A 17,700-nucleotide genomic window follows, 5' to 3' on the forward strand; every position below is an offset into this window, starting at 1 on the left:
AGTAGGAAAGTTTACAACTGCAAACGGCCTTAAAATTGGCTGAGTTTTTTTTATGTGTGAAGATGTGTTGCCAGTATGTTGTGAAAGCACTTAGACCAAATGTCTGGCTAGAGACATTTAAAGCTAGTTAAAGCTAAAGTGCTTTAACCAGCTTCACTCTTATGTGAACAGATTGGTGCCACTCACATTCTACTTATCAACACCAACAAAACTATTCGTGTACTAGAAGAGGAGCTTGTTGCCACACTGAATGCTGACTTTTCAGATGTCTCTAATGTTTCAGCAGCTAAAGAATTTTGAAAAATAAAAGCACAGCAACAAGTTTGCAAATCTAAGAAATTCATATCTCAAGTCAACATTATATAAACACCATAAACTTATTTTCCTTCACCCTCAAGCTAGATGCAATTAATGCACTCTCTCTTGGTAGTAGCTGCACTTGCACCTAAAAAAATTCCTATGGAAGAAATTATGATTCAGATTGAACATGGTATTCTTAGCCTTTCTATCCATATTGCTAACAGTATCAAACTGGATGTTGACAAAGTGCCGCCACAAATAAAACCACCAAAAAGTGATGCCTCCCATAAAAAATATGAAGCACTACTGGAAAGAAAATAAAGCAGAACAAACAGAACCAATCAGATCACTTCACTTCACAGACTACTTGAAAAAGTCACCTCCTGGTATGTTCAAATGTCTGATAAACTAAAACCATACAATTTTAGACCCTTCCCTTCCCAATGGATATATGAACTACCTAAAATCCACAAACAGAACGTGCCATTACAAACCCAGGTGTGGATGCCACTGAGTCACCATCATACAAATTAGCCACATTACAAAGTGTTTTCCCAACATACTGGCAACACATTTTCACACATTAAAAAACTCAGTCCATTTTAAAGCCAGTATAGAAAACCTCACACTGCAACACACTGACAATATGGTCAGTTTTTATGTCTCCTCTATGTTCATCAGTGTCCCACTTTAAGATTCTTAGACATTATTCAAACTGAATTTCCTCCCAATATCTTAGCCCTGTTCAAGTTCATTATGAACTCTGGCTAATTATTTGGAAAGGAAAATACTACAAACAAATAGAGGGGACAGCCATGGGCTATCTGCTTTCTTCTCATCCTCCTCGTGGCTAATTACTTCCTGGAGACCGTTGAAGAGAAAGCCTTAACCTATGTCCCACATAGACTCACTGTTTGGCTACACTTTGTTCTCCACTTGGCCACATGGCCTGGATACCTCCAACATTTTTTAACACATCTAAACAATTAACATCTCGCAATCCAGTTAACCTTTGAAAAGGAAAATAACAACAGTCTCCACTTTAATTACATGAATATTTCTGTGGATTAGAAAATATTCATTTAATTTCCAGTAGTAAGACCATGTTTCTAAACATAAAATGGATTTGTTAAAATAAACAATAAAAACTCACAAGTTTCAAACAGAGTAAACTCATGGTAGTTGCCTTAGTCCTGAAGATACTTCAGGTGCAAACTTTGTTTGCTTACACTTGGATAAAGGATTAAACTAAATTTATTATAGTCTAACCAAGTGGAAAAAACTTCCAACGTCTTTCTCTAAATCCAGAGTAATTTAATAATAAGGTGAGACACCTTTTGCAACTTGTATAGGTAAATATGGCTTCTCCATTGCTTCCACCTTAGTATCACCACTTCTGAGTCTGGCTCCCACTGACGAGACCTCGATAAAGGTTGAAACTGGTCTGGGTAGTGGCCCTTCCCTTAATGCATAGCATCATACATGTCTGCAAGGAGATGTGCTTTGCATTATGGGAGCTACTAAGACAAGGAGTCATGAGAGCTTGGTCCACCTTTGCCACGAGTTGCCTTTGTCCTGAAGATACTTCAGGACAAAGGATAAAACTAAATTTATTATAGTCTAACCAAGTGGGAAAAAACTTCCAAAAAAATTAATATCATATTGAAAGAAAAATGTGTAAAGAAAGTTTTAAAAAGAATTAAAGTTTAGAAGCTTTTGTAGGTGGAATACAAATATTATGAACAAAAAAAAAAAAAAAAAAAGAAATAAACCTCAGTCTCAGTGGCAAACTTTGAACAAAACACTGATTCAGTTAGGAAAACAAACAAAGTTGTCTGCAAAGAGAAAAAATCAGAACTTCATGGTGGTTGCAAGAAATTAAAGTGGCAGTCCAGGAAATGAAGAAAATATAACAAAAGTTGCTAGAAAGTATGGCAGGTGTCCTAGAGTAGCTAAACACAAAAGTCATTGGAAGACTGGTAAGAATACAGAAAATAAATATCAGGAAGTTGGTAGAGGTAAAGTCCCACTACCAACCATAATATCGAATGGGATATGAGCCATATGCCCTACATAGAAGAGAACTACCATTCCAGAACATTTAAAGAAGCTGCTACAGTTGCCCGTTCAGCAGGTAACTTAAATAAGAATCAAGACCTAATCTTACCAGATATATGGAAAACTCTAATCAGATCATTTAACCAAAAAGAAACGAACTTTCATGAAAATTACAATAAATTTCTCAACAAATAAAATGTTGTACATGTGACACACGTATTATATCATTGTATCATGCACAGTGATAACTTTATATAATTTTTAGAATTGTCAGTTAGTTCCCTGGTTTTTGTAACTTTCTATTGCTTACCTCTGAAAATGCTGACAGATATTAGTCAGTGAAACGTTGGATATTAAACTATTATTTACTTGACTAACATACAGAATTAAGTCTTTAATTTATTAAATATCAGGAAGGTTGAAAAATGTACTGGAGACTACTGAAAAAGCTTAGAAATGACAGTAAAAGGAATCACAGATGATGAACATGACAAGAAATCTGAAACTATTCTCAATAACTCAATATCTTTAGATGTCATATCTGAAATTAAAGATATTCTCAATATCATTATCTCAAGATGCATGATATTCTATGTTTAGTCTCTACAATAGGGTTTTTCAGATTATCTAATCCTTAGCCCATCGTCATAGTAATGTAAGATGGGTTTATGGTCTTTTGTGGGTAGGATTTACATAAAACATATATTGTACAAGTCATTTAACACAATCCTACTTTTTTATGTAATCTACAAACCATATTTACAATGATAAATCCAGTAAAACAAAACAAATCAAATGTGGTTAGTGAATGTTGAAAGTTTTTTTCACTTGGTTATACTATAATTAAAGATGCCAAGAAATTATATTCTTGGTTTAATCCTTTATCAAAGTGCAAGCAAACAAAGTTTGTGTATGAAGTATCTTCACTACTGGGCTACTTGTATATAGAGGTTGAAGACTTCACATCATACTAAGACAATACATAATATCACATCATACTAAGGCAACTAATGTAAGTCATTAGTCTCTAAATAGTGGCACCTGATTTACCTAGCAACCATTTGGGTATAATACTTTTAGGATTTACCTAAAAGTTTACTAGGTAAACTAATTATTTTATACTCACCAAGACATACTACTCACAAAGGATATTTATGAATGATTGTAATCTTAAACTATTAAAATTAAATCAATGATAATTTTCAGAACTGCAATTTATTACCAAAAGCATACTTTTTTGTTTGTTTGTTTATAATAATAATAATGTGACTTATTTCCTGATTTTGATATCTAAATTTTTGACAGAGAGAGACATGCCTTTTCAAGTCATCTTGTTCACCAAGGTGGAGCACCATTAGTGTAATATGTAGAGAAGGAAGAGGAATTCTAGCTGATTTCAGATTATGATCTAATGTGATTATGTGCTGTTGCACCTCCTCAACAACTGTATGAATCTGAAACAAAAAGAAAAATTGTAATATACTTCTAATTGAATTTCCAGAGAAACCTGTCTTAAATACCAAATAACAAAATAATTTTAATTACCCAGAATATGACAGGAAAGGGAGAGCACAGATAATTCAAAACTTGCATATACAGAGCACGCATGCATGCACGCACACGCACACATAAACAAGCATCTTTTGAGCATTAATTTTAATGTTTAACAGTATAAACACAATACCACCAGAATGAAATAATCTTATTTATTTATTAAGCTGCTGATGTTTTCTAGGTTTTAAATCTTTAGGGCATAAAAACACTTGTCACAGCCACAAAGCATTAACAATCAATAAGTTTGAAAGCACACAAAGCATTAACAATCAATAAGTTTTCAAAATTACCTATTCTAGCCATGAATACTGTTACAACTTGAACAGCACATAAACCTTTAATCTATCAGTAAATCATTTACAGCTTTCAGCACATACAAACCACATGTATAACATGCATGTAGCAGCACTCGATGTTTGAAATGTCCTCCTTTTGCCTTCACGCATGTTAAAAGTCTGTGAGGCTACATATCGATAGTGGCATGCACAACATCCAACAGAAATACTGCATGCTCACTCCAAATCCAACTTCAGGCTGGCGATGCTGGGATGTCGTTTCTTGCAGGCTACTCTCTCTCAAGCTCTAACCACAATTTGAAGTCATCAATTCAGATTGGAACTTCCAAATGGCCAATCAGATGGTGATATGTGGTCGAGCACATTCGCCTCCAACCGCTGTTGTGTGGTCCTTGGAAGGTCTACTGCCTACTGTGAAACAAGATGTTGTTCAGAGGCCATATCACAGGTTCCAAAATGGTGTCTTGATACACTTTGGCAGAGGTTTTAACCCCTTTCTCACAGAAATGCAACTTGGATACCCCCCCTCCCCGCCCGATACATCATCCCCCACCAAACCATCACTGATGCAGCGTGATGACCTCTCCGAATGCTGGGTGCTATGGCACATGCTGTGCGTCCATCAGGACGTATACCCAATTGTTTTCGCGGTTAAAAGAGTCTTCAATAATGAAATCTTCTCCTCTGTAAAGAGAATATCTCTGTGTCTGGTGTTCACATACCACCAGAGAAGTGCCTTTGATTTTATCACCCTCTGCTGCATAAGTTGTGGTGTTAGGAAGTGTCCAGCAGAATGATGATAGGCTCTCACCCAGTCATCAGTTCGTGACATGCTGCGAAATATTTATCTCTTACAACATCACTTTCTGTGTTCTTACAGATTACAGCAGAGGCATGTCTTCACAGGCATAGCATGGTTAACCTGTTCTTTGGCGGTCAGATATGTCTTCTGTATCATTATAATGGTTAATAGTCAGATACACCAACATCCCACCAATCCCGAGCGTTTTCAACATGTTGAAAATAACAGGTCGCTGCATTCTAAGCTTGTGAAATGCTACTACAGCTACACTGTTCTCATAATCTCCCACTGCATGTTAATCCATATAGCTAAACATCTCGCTCTCTACTGATAAACACACAAATGATGGCTGCACACAGTGCCACTAATGGAACTTGGCTCTGTGGGCAGTGCATGGGTATGCAGAAGTTGTAACAGTAGTTATGGCAAGACTGTGTATAATGGACAAAATAACTAATGTCTCAGATGCAAATAAGTTATGAAAAGAAGTTTACAACTATCAGGTTGTTGATGGTCTTAAAATGTTTCAAAATTTTTGATATACCAATGAATCCATACTTCATGGGACTAGATGGAATTTCACCATATTTTAAGGGAATGTCCTGTGGAACTGACTGTGCCGCTGATTTGGCTGTTTAATGAAAGTCTTTCAAAGGAATATGTTCAGGGAAAGTGGAAGAAGGGTAAGTTCATCATATAAAACTATAGGCCTGTTAGTATTTATTCTGTAGTTGCTAAGTTTTTGGAGAAAATGGTAAGAACTAGTATACAGAATTGGACAGATGAGAGCAAGGTTATTTATGCAGGCAAGCATGGATTTGTTAAAGGGTGCTCCTGTTTTATTAATCTACTTACCTTTTGCAATAGAGTGACAGGAGTACTGGATGAGGGTAAAGCATATGCTGTGATTATTTTTGGATTTTTCAAAAGCGACAAGTTAGTTTTTGAGTTGCAACATGTGAGTTTGGATATCAGGTTGGTGGATTGGATTGGTGGCTGGCTTTCTGATGGATATCAGTGAGTTGTGTGTGTATTGGGGGGGGGTAATCAGGGAATGGGGAGGGGGGAGTTACAGGTAGAGCTCCACAGGTTCAGTACTGGGACCATTACTGTTCAATCTTTGTGTCAATGATATTGTTACAGGACTACAGGGAGATGTTCAGTCGTTTTCATGTGATGAGAAACTTGGGAGGGTTATTAGTAGTGGTGCAGATGTTTTGGCTCTTAAAGGGGATTTGAATAAGTTGGAAATGTGAGCAAATGCTTACATTTCCAACTTATGGGGATGTCAGCTTATTGCAACTGAATGTAAGATTTTGAAATCTGGGAAATTCGGAGGGGATCTCAGAAAATTACTGAAGTGTTGAAGACAAGAGATCATTGACCATGAAAGATGAAAGTGTAGCGGTCCCAATGTATAAAGTTTTGATCAGACCACATCTTGATTTCTGTGCTCCGATCAGATCAGTGGGATTTGAAGGGGGGGGGGGAGTAACCTTGGAGAGATGTTCAGATATGGATAATAAAAATTATATCAGTACTGAAGAATGCTGATTACGAGAACAGACTGAGGGCATGTGGACTGCAGAGTTTGGTAAATAGAAGACGAAGGGGTAGATATGATTGAGACATCTAAAATGTTGAAGGATTATTATCGTATTAACACTAAGGAGATTTTTCATGGAATGAGAGGAAAAAACAAAGACAAGGTGCCATCCCTGGAAGTTACAAAAGGAAGTGGTGAGTAAAAGGGTGAGAGGTGGGTTTTTTGCATGGAGTGTGATATGGGCATGGAATACACTGCCTGAGATAGTAGTGAAAGTGTAGACAATGGGTGAGTTTAAGGAGTGGTATGACACACTTTGTATTGACTAGTAGTTACCTCCCATGATGAATCTTGTGACTCTATGGAGGTCAAGAGGATAATAATATTTCATGTTAAGGGAGTGCCTCATTGCTAATTGATTTCCAAAAATTGCATATCAGACTTGTAATGACTGTTATAGAGCATTGTATTTTTTTTTCTCCATTTAATCCAGTGTAACAGGATGTCCAAAGCATGATCTGATAGGCCTGACAACTACAATGAAAATATTGAATGTATTTCATATGTTCTTCAAGACAGGTGTCAAATTCTTCTGAATGTTCATAGCAGGCAAAGATGCAAGCAAGACACTCCATAAACTCCCTTGATGGTATCTAGGAGAGCATAGGAGGATATTGATACTAGTTTGGCATGTGACTCAAAAGTGGTGTGAAGATTATTTATCTATGGTGTAGATAGATAAATCAGAGAGCATTTACCCTAAGAACAGAGTAGGTTTTAGCTGGTCACTAGCTAGAGCCAAGATTTGGTGTGAGGGGTTCTGCCTGCTAGTGTGCAGAAATGAAGTTCAGCAATAACACAGATTTGCTGTCTTGCAGAATCTGTCCTTAGTCTTTGCTTGAGTATCCTGAAATGATCCAGGTTGAGAATGATGAGGATTAGTGATAATTTTAGATCATCTATAGTTTTTTGGGAACTCTCTGTACTGTTTTCTCAATAAAGATGGAAATCAACCTGGGCAGTGACCCCCCCTCCTCTCATAATGCATGGCATCATACAGACCTGAGAAGGGAGTGTGCTGTACATTATGGGATACCCAGACAACTTGATATGAAATCAATTGCTCCCTGCATATAAGCAGCCCAGCAGTGAAGATATTTGACATGCAGACTATTCTTTGCTCATACTTGGATAAAATAAGGACAAATAGCAACATATTAACCATGCAGCACAGCTAGACCAGAATGCTTTGTGTTCCATACAGAAGCTGACTAAATTGGAAGGTGCGGACAGTCCATCCAGCCACCTGCATATTTTCTTTTCCATGTAAAATGTGCATATACAAAGAATTTGCATAATTCATAAATGTCAGGGGAGATTAAAAATCTCTTTTAGTGATATGATTGAGACTTTCAAACTGTTGAGAGGTGGTTACAGGGTTGACACTGGGGAGTTCTTTCGCTTGGTTGAACATCGGGGGAGTGATGACAAGGGGCCATCCCTGGAAGTTACGAAAGGAAGCTGTGAGCAAGAGGGTGAGGAGTGATTTATTTGCATGGAGGGTGGTTGAACCGTGGAATGCATAGCCTGATAGAGTGGTGAGAGCAAGAACGGTCCATGAGTTCAAGAAGTGGTATAATAGAATTTATGTTTCCTAGGAGGGACCTCCAGCGATGAGTCTTTTGACTCCATGGTGGCCTGAATAATAATAATAATAATAATTAGTAGGGGTGTTTAAGGGTCAAAGCTGTATAACTGAGAGGAGACCTCCACCAGGAGAACCGACCAGGGCTTCTGACCTAATGTGCAATCCTCACCTTCTCGTGATGCACCCTGTTGGGTATCTACCTGGATAATGAACGAACGAGGATGGACTAGCAATTTGGAATTTAGCAAACCAAACTGTATATTATTGGTTAAACCAAAATAAAAAACAATGGTACAACGTGACAAAATTTCATGCCAGGTGGGGCATCGCCTGGTTGAACAAGGTCCCCGTTGTTTTCGCAAGGGGACCAGGGCGAACAGCGAAAAGTCAGCTACTGGAACAAATCTGAAAACACACCCCAACTCAACATCACCAGAGTTAAAGATCGGTACTATCAACATAAGAAGCCTGAATGGCAAAGAAATGGAGCTAGCTGAGGAATTAGATAAGTACCAGATTGACATAATAGGGGTGACTGAAACAAAAAAAAAAAAGACAAACTGGAGATCTTTCTGAGCAATAAATACAAAATGTTATATTCAGGCAATGATAATCAAGGAAAAGAAGGCGTAGCCATAATATTCAACACAAATTAAGAGGCTAATCTTCTTGAATGGCAGGATATCTCAAGTAGAGTGATGTGTACAAATATGTGAATGAGGAACTGGACAATGAGACTTATTTGTGCCTATGGTCCCACAGAAGGTTCTACTAAGGTAGAAGTGGAGAAATTTTTTTGAGGCTTAAAAAAAAGCAACTGACACAATGAAAAAGGAAAAGCTGGTCCTTGTTGGGGATCTAAATAGCAGAGGTAGGAAATGATTGTCAGACATACAAAAATATTTTGGGAAAATTTGGAGAAAAGAGCAAAGCTAATAATAATGGCAAATACCTGTTGGATTTCTGCTCAGGACATGGAATGGTTATCACTAACAACATGTTCCAACAAAAAAAAATGTGTACAAATTCACATGGAGAGAAGAGTCAAGGAATAAGAAAAGTCTCATTGACTATGTTATTATTGGTATTGATGTTTTCTCCCTGGTGCAGGACACCAGAGTGTACAGAGGATTTGAAATTGGAAGTGATCACCATTTAGTCTTGAGCAGGATAAAATTGAATTTCATATTGAAAAAAATAACATGTAAGAAAGTTTTAAAGCGAATAAAAGTTGAGCAGCTCTCAGATGTGAACTGTACACTAAAATACACAAAGATTATTGAAGAAAAAATGAAAGAGTTTGAGAACAGGAACCAAACCTTGGAGATTCAGTGGTAAGCCTTGAAGAAAACCCCTGACTGATTCAGCCAGAGAGGCATGTGATGAGGTTGTCTACAAGGATGGAAAAAATCAGAACTCCATGTTGGACACAGGAAGTTAAAGAGGCAGTGAAGGAAAAGAAGAAAGCATATCAAAAGTTTCTGGCAAATAAATCAGCTTTTGCTCTTAGAGAATACAGAGACAAATGCAGGAAAGTGAAACACTGTGTAAAACTAGCTAAACAAAAGTGACTTTTGTTTAGCTAGTTTTACACAGGACTTTGGCAAGAACATAGAAAATAAATATCAAGAAGGTGGTAAGATATTCTGGAGATTGTTGAAGAAGCTTAGACATGGAGGAAAGAGTGCTGCAAAAGGTTAGAGATGATAAAGGTGACATGAAAACAGGAGAAAAAGATATCCTTGAAGTATGAAGTAATTACTTCTAAAAATTGCTAAATGAAACAAGCAGTGACAGCACAGTGGTGAAAAACACTCAACAGGCATACAGTCAGGAATACATATTCATACTTGAAGTAGAAAAAGCCATCAAAGGCTTGAAATGTGGAAAGGCAGCAGGAGTAGATGATATTTGACCAGAAATGCTGAAATATGGTGGTATAAAAGTCTTACAGTGGCTGGACTGCATAGTTCAGAAAGCCGGGACAGAGGGACGAATTCCCGATGATTGGAGTAGAGCTCTCATAGTACCCATATATAAAAAGGGAAATAAAACTGAATGTGAGAATTACAGAGGTATTTCCCTACTGAGTTTTCCTGGCAAAATCTATGCAAGTATACTTGAGAAACAGTTGAGAAGAATTGTGGAAGAAAAGCTGGGTGAAGAACAAGCTGGATTCAGGCCAAATAGAGGCTGTCAGGATCAGATCTTCACTTTACGACAAATAGTTGAGAAAGCATGGGAATATAACAAAGATCTGTATTTAAGTTTTGTCGATCTGAAAAAGGCATATGACAAGGTGCCAAGAGAGAAGCTATTCAATACGCTACAGTTATATGGTGTCAATGGGGCATTATATCAAGCAATACTTAGTCTTTATTTGAGTTGTAAGTCAACAGTTAGAATTGAGGGAGGTACAGGAAGATGGTTTAATGTTAAATCTGGTGTGAGACAAGGATGTACATTATCCCCTCTGTTATTCATTATCTATATGGATCACATTATGAAGGAAAGTGGTATTAAACATGATATCAAAATTGGAGATGTTAATGTCAGCTCTTTGCTTTATGCAGACGATGTTATACGTCTAAATAAATCTGCTACAAGTTAGCAAGATTCCCTGACTAAAATGAATATCTGTTGTAATAGATATGGTATGAAGGTCAGCATTAAAAAGACAAAAAGAATGAAAACAGGTAGAATTGTTGAAAATGTCAACTGCGTTGTGAACGGAGAACCTGTGGAACAAGTAAAACATTTCAGCTATTTAGGCACGATTTTTAGTGAAGATGGTAAATTAAATATGGAAATAGACAACAGAATCAACAAAGTTGGTATGGTAGGCAGTCAATTGAATAAATTCATATGGAATAAGAGAGAAATTAGTCAGAACACTAAATTAGCTGTATACAAGACAGTGTTTAAACCAGTTTTAACTTATGGATCTGAAAGCTGGGTCAGAAGTAAAACACTTGACCAAAGACTAGAGACTGCAAATATGAGAGTCCTGAGAAAGATTCGAGGCGTGAACAGATGGCATCAATGGCAATATAATATTAAAAATGATTATATTAGGAAAGAACTTGATATTGTCAGCATCCAGGAATGCGTTAGCAGAGCTAATCTCAGGTGGTATGGTCACTTGAACAGAATGGGCGAGGAAAGATTAGCAAAACAACTTTTCTCTGCCAGGTTGGCAGGAAAACAACCCAGAGAAAGACCAAGATATATAAGACTAGAGACTGCAAATATGAGAGTCCTGAGAAAGATTCGAGGCGTGAACAGATGGCATCAATGGCAATATCATATTAAAAATGATTATATTAGGAAAGAACTTGATATTGTCAGCATCCAGGAATGCATTAGCAGAGCTAATCTCAGGTGGTGTGGTCACTTGAACAGAATAGGCGAGGAAAGATTAGCAAAACAACTTTTCTCTGCCAGGTTGGCAGGAAAACAACCCAGAGAAAGACCAAGATATAGGTGGATTGATACGGTACAAAGTGCCTTAGACGATAGAAATATAAGATCTGATAATGTAGGAGTCTTGAGAAGTAACAGACTGATTTGGAGGAAAATTGTAGATAGGAAGTTAGTAATGATGTAAATTTTTCATGTGGTACTATCATATCCTGTACACCTCTTGAGGGTACATGTCAAGAATTTGACGATGATGATGATGATGATAATTAGTATACAATGTCTAAATATTTACAAATATTTGTATTTACAAATGTTTGTATAAAAAGATACCTACATGTATACAAAGTGTTGCTATTAATTCTGCCAGACAATATATATCTATTCGAGCAACAAGTACAAAGCAGCAATGACAAAATATGGTTATTACACTTTTTTTTATAATCTTTGTCAAGTAGCTTTATTTTATCCTCCAACATGTTTCGCCAATCTTTTTCTATTGGCATCCTCAGGGAATACAAACTTGTAAGCTAAAATGAAGGTTACAGACTAGGTTATAACTGATGGTTCTAATTCATACAAAAAATTGGTATTGTGCGTGACAATGTGCGTGTCTCGTTAACGTGATTTATTCGTTATGGCTCATGATGTAATTGTTATGAAAGTTCATTTCTTTGATGTTTAATGATCTGATAAAAGTTTTCCAAATTTCTGGTAAAATTAGACCTTGATTCTTGTTTAGGTTTTCAGTTTTATGGGCGACTGTAGCTGCTTCTTTAAAGGTTCTTGAATGGTAGTTATCTTCTATGTATGGCATAAGGCTCTTATCCCACTCAATGTGATGGTTAGTAGAGGCAAAGTGGCATGAAAGGCCTGAAATGTCTTGTCTGTTATTTCTGACATATCCTATGTGTTCTTTCTTTCTCGTTTCAAAGCTTCTAGAGTTCTGACCTACGTAACTAATACCACATGAGCAAGGTATATTATATACTCCAGAGTACTTGTAGAATGGGTGAGGATCTTTCAGTGATCTTAAAAATTTCCGAATAGTGTTGATTGGTTTGAATGCCTCTCTGATCTAATGTGGTTTTAAAAGGTTAGCTAATTTTTTGGAAAGGTTGCTGACAAAAGGAATTGTAATTGTACTGATGTATTGGACATCATCACATTGTCAATGTGGTATATCAGTAAAGAGAATCTTGTTATAGAGACTTTTTGGGTAACCATTTAAAGAAAGTTCTCTGGATATTGAGGTTAATTCTGTTAGTAGGTCATCCTTGTCTGTCATATACTGTATAGCTCTTTTCTTGAGACTATGGATAATGCTAAGTTTCTGAGCTATGTGATGAGCTGAGTTGAAATGGAGGTAACGTCCTGTATTTGTAGGTTTTCTGTATATTGATACTATTATTGGATTGTTTCTTTATTAAAATGTCAAGGAATGGCAGTTTTTTATCTTTTTCCATTTCTAATGTGATTTTGAATGTATTGTGGAAACTACTGATTTGGTTGAGGTAATTCATTAGTTCTTCTTTCGTATGATCCCAAATGATAAAGATGTCATCTACATATCTGTACCAAATTTTCGGTTTTGGAATGATCTGGGTTAAGATTTTTTTCTCTAGATCTTCCATGAATAAGTCAGCACAAGGAGGTGATAGGGGGCTACCCATAGCTAATCCAGTGAGTTGTTTGTAGATTGTTTTTTGCCAAATAAAATAGTTAGAAGTTAAACAGTGATTGAACAAAGTAGTGATACCAATTTTTTGTATGAATTAGAACCATCAGTTATAAACTAGTCTGTAACCTTCATTTTAGCTTACTAGTTTGTATTCCCTGAGGATGCCAATAGAAAAAGATTGGCGAAACATGTTGGAGGATAAAAGAAAGCTACTTGACAAAGATTATAAAAAAAGTGTAATAGTCTTATGAATAATTGTCAAGAAAAAAATTCAACACATGACAAAATATGGTATTGTTAAATCTCTCATGATAAGTAACTTATGTTAGCTTTTACATGTTTTTCTAAGGAGAAATGTCAATTTTGTCTGTAATAATCTTGTATTTGTAACAGACAAAACTGACATTTCTCTAAGTGCAATCTCCTTAGAAAAACATGTAAAAGCTAACATGATAACAGGGTCCAAAGCACATAGAACAATAGATAACGTGGACAAAGAAAAAATTTGCGGGAAATCAAGAATGAGCCAGCAGAAGGGAAAAAAGGCAAAAAGGAGCACTTTCGTGTAAATAAAAGATTCATGTAAAAGGCAGTGCTGAACAAGAATTATAAGTACTTATATATGTGATATTTACAAGCAAGAATGTACATCAAGTATGTCTGGTAATGGGTACAATAAGATTGTGTAAGTTAACAAATGAAATAAGTTCACTCAAGGTGTGTCTGGATCTCAACTGTGTATAATCAGTATAGAGTAAGAAGAGTACTGAACTCTTCTTACTCTATAATGTAATTTAATATTGAATTAAGCTGCCTAAGGTATGCCTTATTTCCAGTTTGTGTATGCATGAGTAGCAAGATATTCTAGATTACGATTTAACTTTAAGGGAAGAAACATAGAATTAAGTCTGAATCAGGAAGAATTGAAATTGACAAAGACTTGTAATGCAATTATATATATATATATATATATATATATATCTGTTGATGTGGATCAGACTACGTAAATATTCCTATTTGATTTAATTAAATGGTTGGTGAACAACACATTGGACTGATTCTGTCAATGCACTATTCTGAAAATTTTGAACCTGCATAAGATAAAGTTTAAGCAATCAATAATCAAGCCACGACTAATTAAAGATAAAGATTAACATAAGTGGGGAAATGCTAACATTATCTGCTTTGTCTTTAGTCTAAAAACTTATAATGTTGCACTCAAACATAGTCTAACTGGCACAGTCATAAAACAAATAAATTTGTTAGAATATATACAGCAGGAGAACATAAGATCTACTAGAAATAAATAAATGGTGGCAGTCGACCATTCACGACAGTTTGAATAAGACTATGTATTGTATTGGTGGAGCTGTACTTCAGGAAATGGATGAGATTCAATCTTGGGGTGATAACAGACAGTGGACTAAAGTTCTGAGGGCATACTGCAAGTGTTTCAAAGACTGCACATCATACTGCTGCTATGATGAAAAGTACAATAACAAGTAAGGATAAGGAGGTGGTGGTGCCTCAATATATGGAATTGGTCTGACCACACATAGACTATGGCACTCTGATTTGGTTGCCCGGTTTTGACCAAAATGACCAAAGTGATATCAGGATCTGGAGTGTTGTTTATGAAGAGTGTTTGAGGGGAAATTTTACATGAATCTTCAAAGTTCATTATGATAGACATGTTGCTGGTTGAGTGAGCCTCCCCCCCACTATGAGTCTGTTGACTCCATGGAGGATAGTGAAATAACAACAATAAAATAATATGGATGATGTCCAAGAATGATACCGGAATGAAGCCAAAATCTACAGGCCGATGTCTTTCTGAAACAGTGTTCGTGAAAGTAAGGATATTTTGGTCCATCCATTTGAAGGACATCGACATCTAGACCTTCACTCTTATGGACTGATTTAAACTGGAAGATTACCAGACTGAAGAACTGCAATTTGTTCTTTTTCCAAGTTTTCATTAATTAAAGGAATATTGCACATTTGAATGTATTCTAATTTACCATTATACATAACACAATACTGTAGTGTGGTGCTTTAGACAAACCATGCTGGCATGGTTAGCTAACTAGACAGCAAACCTGCTTTTTAACTAACAGATTGTAAGTTTGAATCCCACTATGAATTATATATTTAGTTTAATCCTTTATCCAAGTGTAAGAACAAAGTCTGCTTACATTTACTCAGACACAAAACTTTGTTTGCTGACACTTGGATAAAGGATTAAACTAAATATATAATTTATAGTGTAACCAAGTGAAAAAAACTTCCAAAATCCCACTATGGGTTTGGCTGTTTGAATGTCTTTAAGAGGTAGATAAGTTTCATTGTTTAGTGTGAGACCATCACACTTACTGCAAGCCTAAAATGGCTTGAAGGAGTTCTAGGATTGGTCTCTAAAATAGAATTTCAGAATTATCTAACCCTTAATCCATTCATAGCATTAACATTCAATAGTCTACAACCTTCCATGTATAGGATTCATATTAAAAAAAATAAAAAAGACGGAAACACACAAAAAGACAGACAGAAACACCAAGCCAGCACGACATAACTTCCCATGAGCTCCGAAGATGATGCACTGTCGAAACAGCTAACACCCCATTCTCCCACCCCATAATATCCTTCTTCTCCCACAAAAATTTCTATGTTCACCCCCATCCCAAAGTATTCTCTGCCCACCTTTAATAATTTAAAAAATATTAAAAAAAACAGGTTTTTCAAAAAAAGTTCGCATACCTCTTGCCTCTCCAATAATTCTCCCACATCTCTCAAATCCCACTTTTCCGTTCAGATCATACTTCCTTACTCCAACAATGAATGTATATCTACATACTCCAGGATGCCACTGAAAAATAAGACAGTCAGCAACATCCCACACAGGTATGTCTGGTTTTTCTTCCTATATATTCTTCATATATCTGTCCATATAAAACATCAGTAATGCCCTAAAATTTAAGTAAAAAGCCAATGACATTAAGGAGGTACTGCTAAACAAAAATAGGCTAAATAGCCATAAAAATAATTAAAAAAAAGACATTAAAAACAATGTTGCTATGAGGGTCAATGATATGTTGAGCATAAATTTAGAATCCAATATCAGATGATAAAGTTCATGCAGATTTTTTGCAAAGGTAATATTTTGACAAAAATTATGCAGCAGTCATTGCAGATGCACTTATTTTTCAATGCATATCAAAAGCATATAAGTGATGCTGTATTCTGTGACTACTACTAAGTATCTAGTAATCATGGAATGAAGTATATAATAAATGATATATCATCTATTACAATGAAAGTGACAAAAAGGGCTACTCTAATTACAGTTACCTGAGCACAGTTATTTTATGAGTATAAACTTGGGCAACCAGCAAGATATGCATGGCATTCCAAGAAGATAGAGGAGGTAAAAATACAGACCAAAAATGGTTAAAAAAAATTATCATGAGGTCAATGAGTCACATAATGGTGAATGTCTATGAGAGAGAGAGAGATGTTGGTATTATTATCCATTATGAGCTTCTGCCCTCTGATCGAGTGATTAAAGGTCATGATGTGCTACTGCAAAAGTGTATTCCATCAAAGCAGTGTAAAATCTCACATAGTATAGGCAACCTGGGACAAACTTACAGCCTTGACTAGAAAATTCTATCCCACCCTTCATATACTTCCTCCAGAACATCCCACCCCCACCTCTTTCCTTATCGCTGGATAATCATATACACAACCAACAAGTTTAATAGAGTGGTATTCATATATTTGTCTTGTTGGGAAAAGATTATATTGGTTGCAAAGGTGTCTGTTTTTCTGTTGTTTTTTTTTTTAAGTGCTTTTTGTTTATTTTTTTAAAACTGCTTTCATTTATCGAGTGACCAAGGAAGATTTGTGTGATTTTTCATTACATTAATAATGAAAAAATCACACAAATCTTTCTTGATCATTCGATAGTCACTGAATCAAAAGAAGCATTTTAAGTTTCTATAAGCTGCCAATATAAACCTTCCCCAACATACAACTCAGAAAACAAAGAACAAATAGAGGCATACCTACCTGTGGGTTTCTTATTTTAATAGCCACAAAATAATTGGGATTCTGACCTGGAACTTTTTCTTTCTTCTTTGTTTTCTTTTTCTTAATGATTTGTTTTTCACTTGCCACTTCAGCTTCTTTTTCTATGAACATTAATGATCATATTTCTCAAAATTTAATTATTCAATTTAGATTAAATGAATTGAATTCTTAAAACAAACTGCAAACTTTATCATATCTACCAAAAGTATGCTACTCACATAAAATGCCTAAAGTAATATTCACCTAGACTAGAATACACATGCACAGAGAAGGGAACTGTTGATATCTACAGGGTAAAAGGGATTC

General features: G+C 35.9%; 1 protein-coding gene across 1 annotated transcript in view; it reads right to left on the reverse strand.

Moving 5' to 3' along the window:
* LOC150100986 (uncharacterized) overlaps positions 1–17,700 on the reverse strand; it is a 69,863-nt gene that overhangs the window by 40,927 nt on the left and 11,236 nt on the right. The window contains exons 2-3 of the mRNA XM_090401493.1: positions 17,374–17,495; positions 3,676–3,812 (exon numbers count right to left, since the gene is read on the reverse strand). Coding sequence (XP_090257619.1) covers positions 3,676–3,812; positions 17,374–17,495 — 259 coding nt within the window. The remainder of the gene's footprint in view (positions 1–3,675; positions 3,813–17,373; positions 17,496–17,700) is intronic.

The sequence above is a fragment of the Typopeltis vanoorti genome, chromosome 12, assembly GCF_054136105.1.
Source record: "Typopeltis vanoorti isolate ZY-2024b chromosome 12, IOZ_Tvanoo_1.0, whole genome shotgun sequence".
NCBI classification, from domain to species: domain Eukaryota; kingdom Metazoa; phylum Arthropoda; class Arachnida; order Uropygi; family Thelyphonidae; genus Typopeltis; species Typopeltis vanoorti.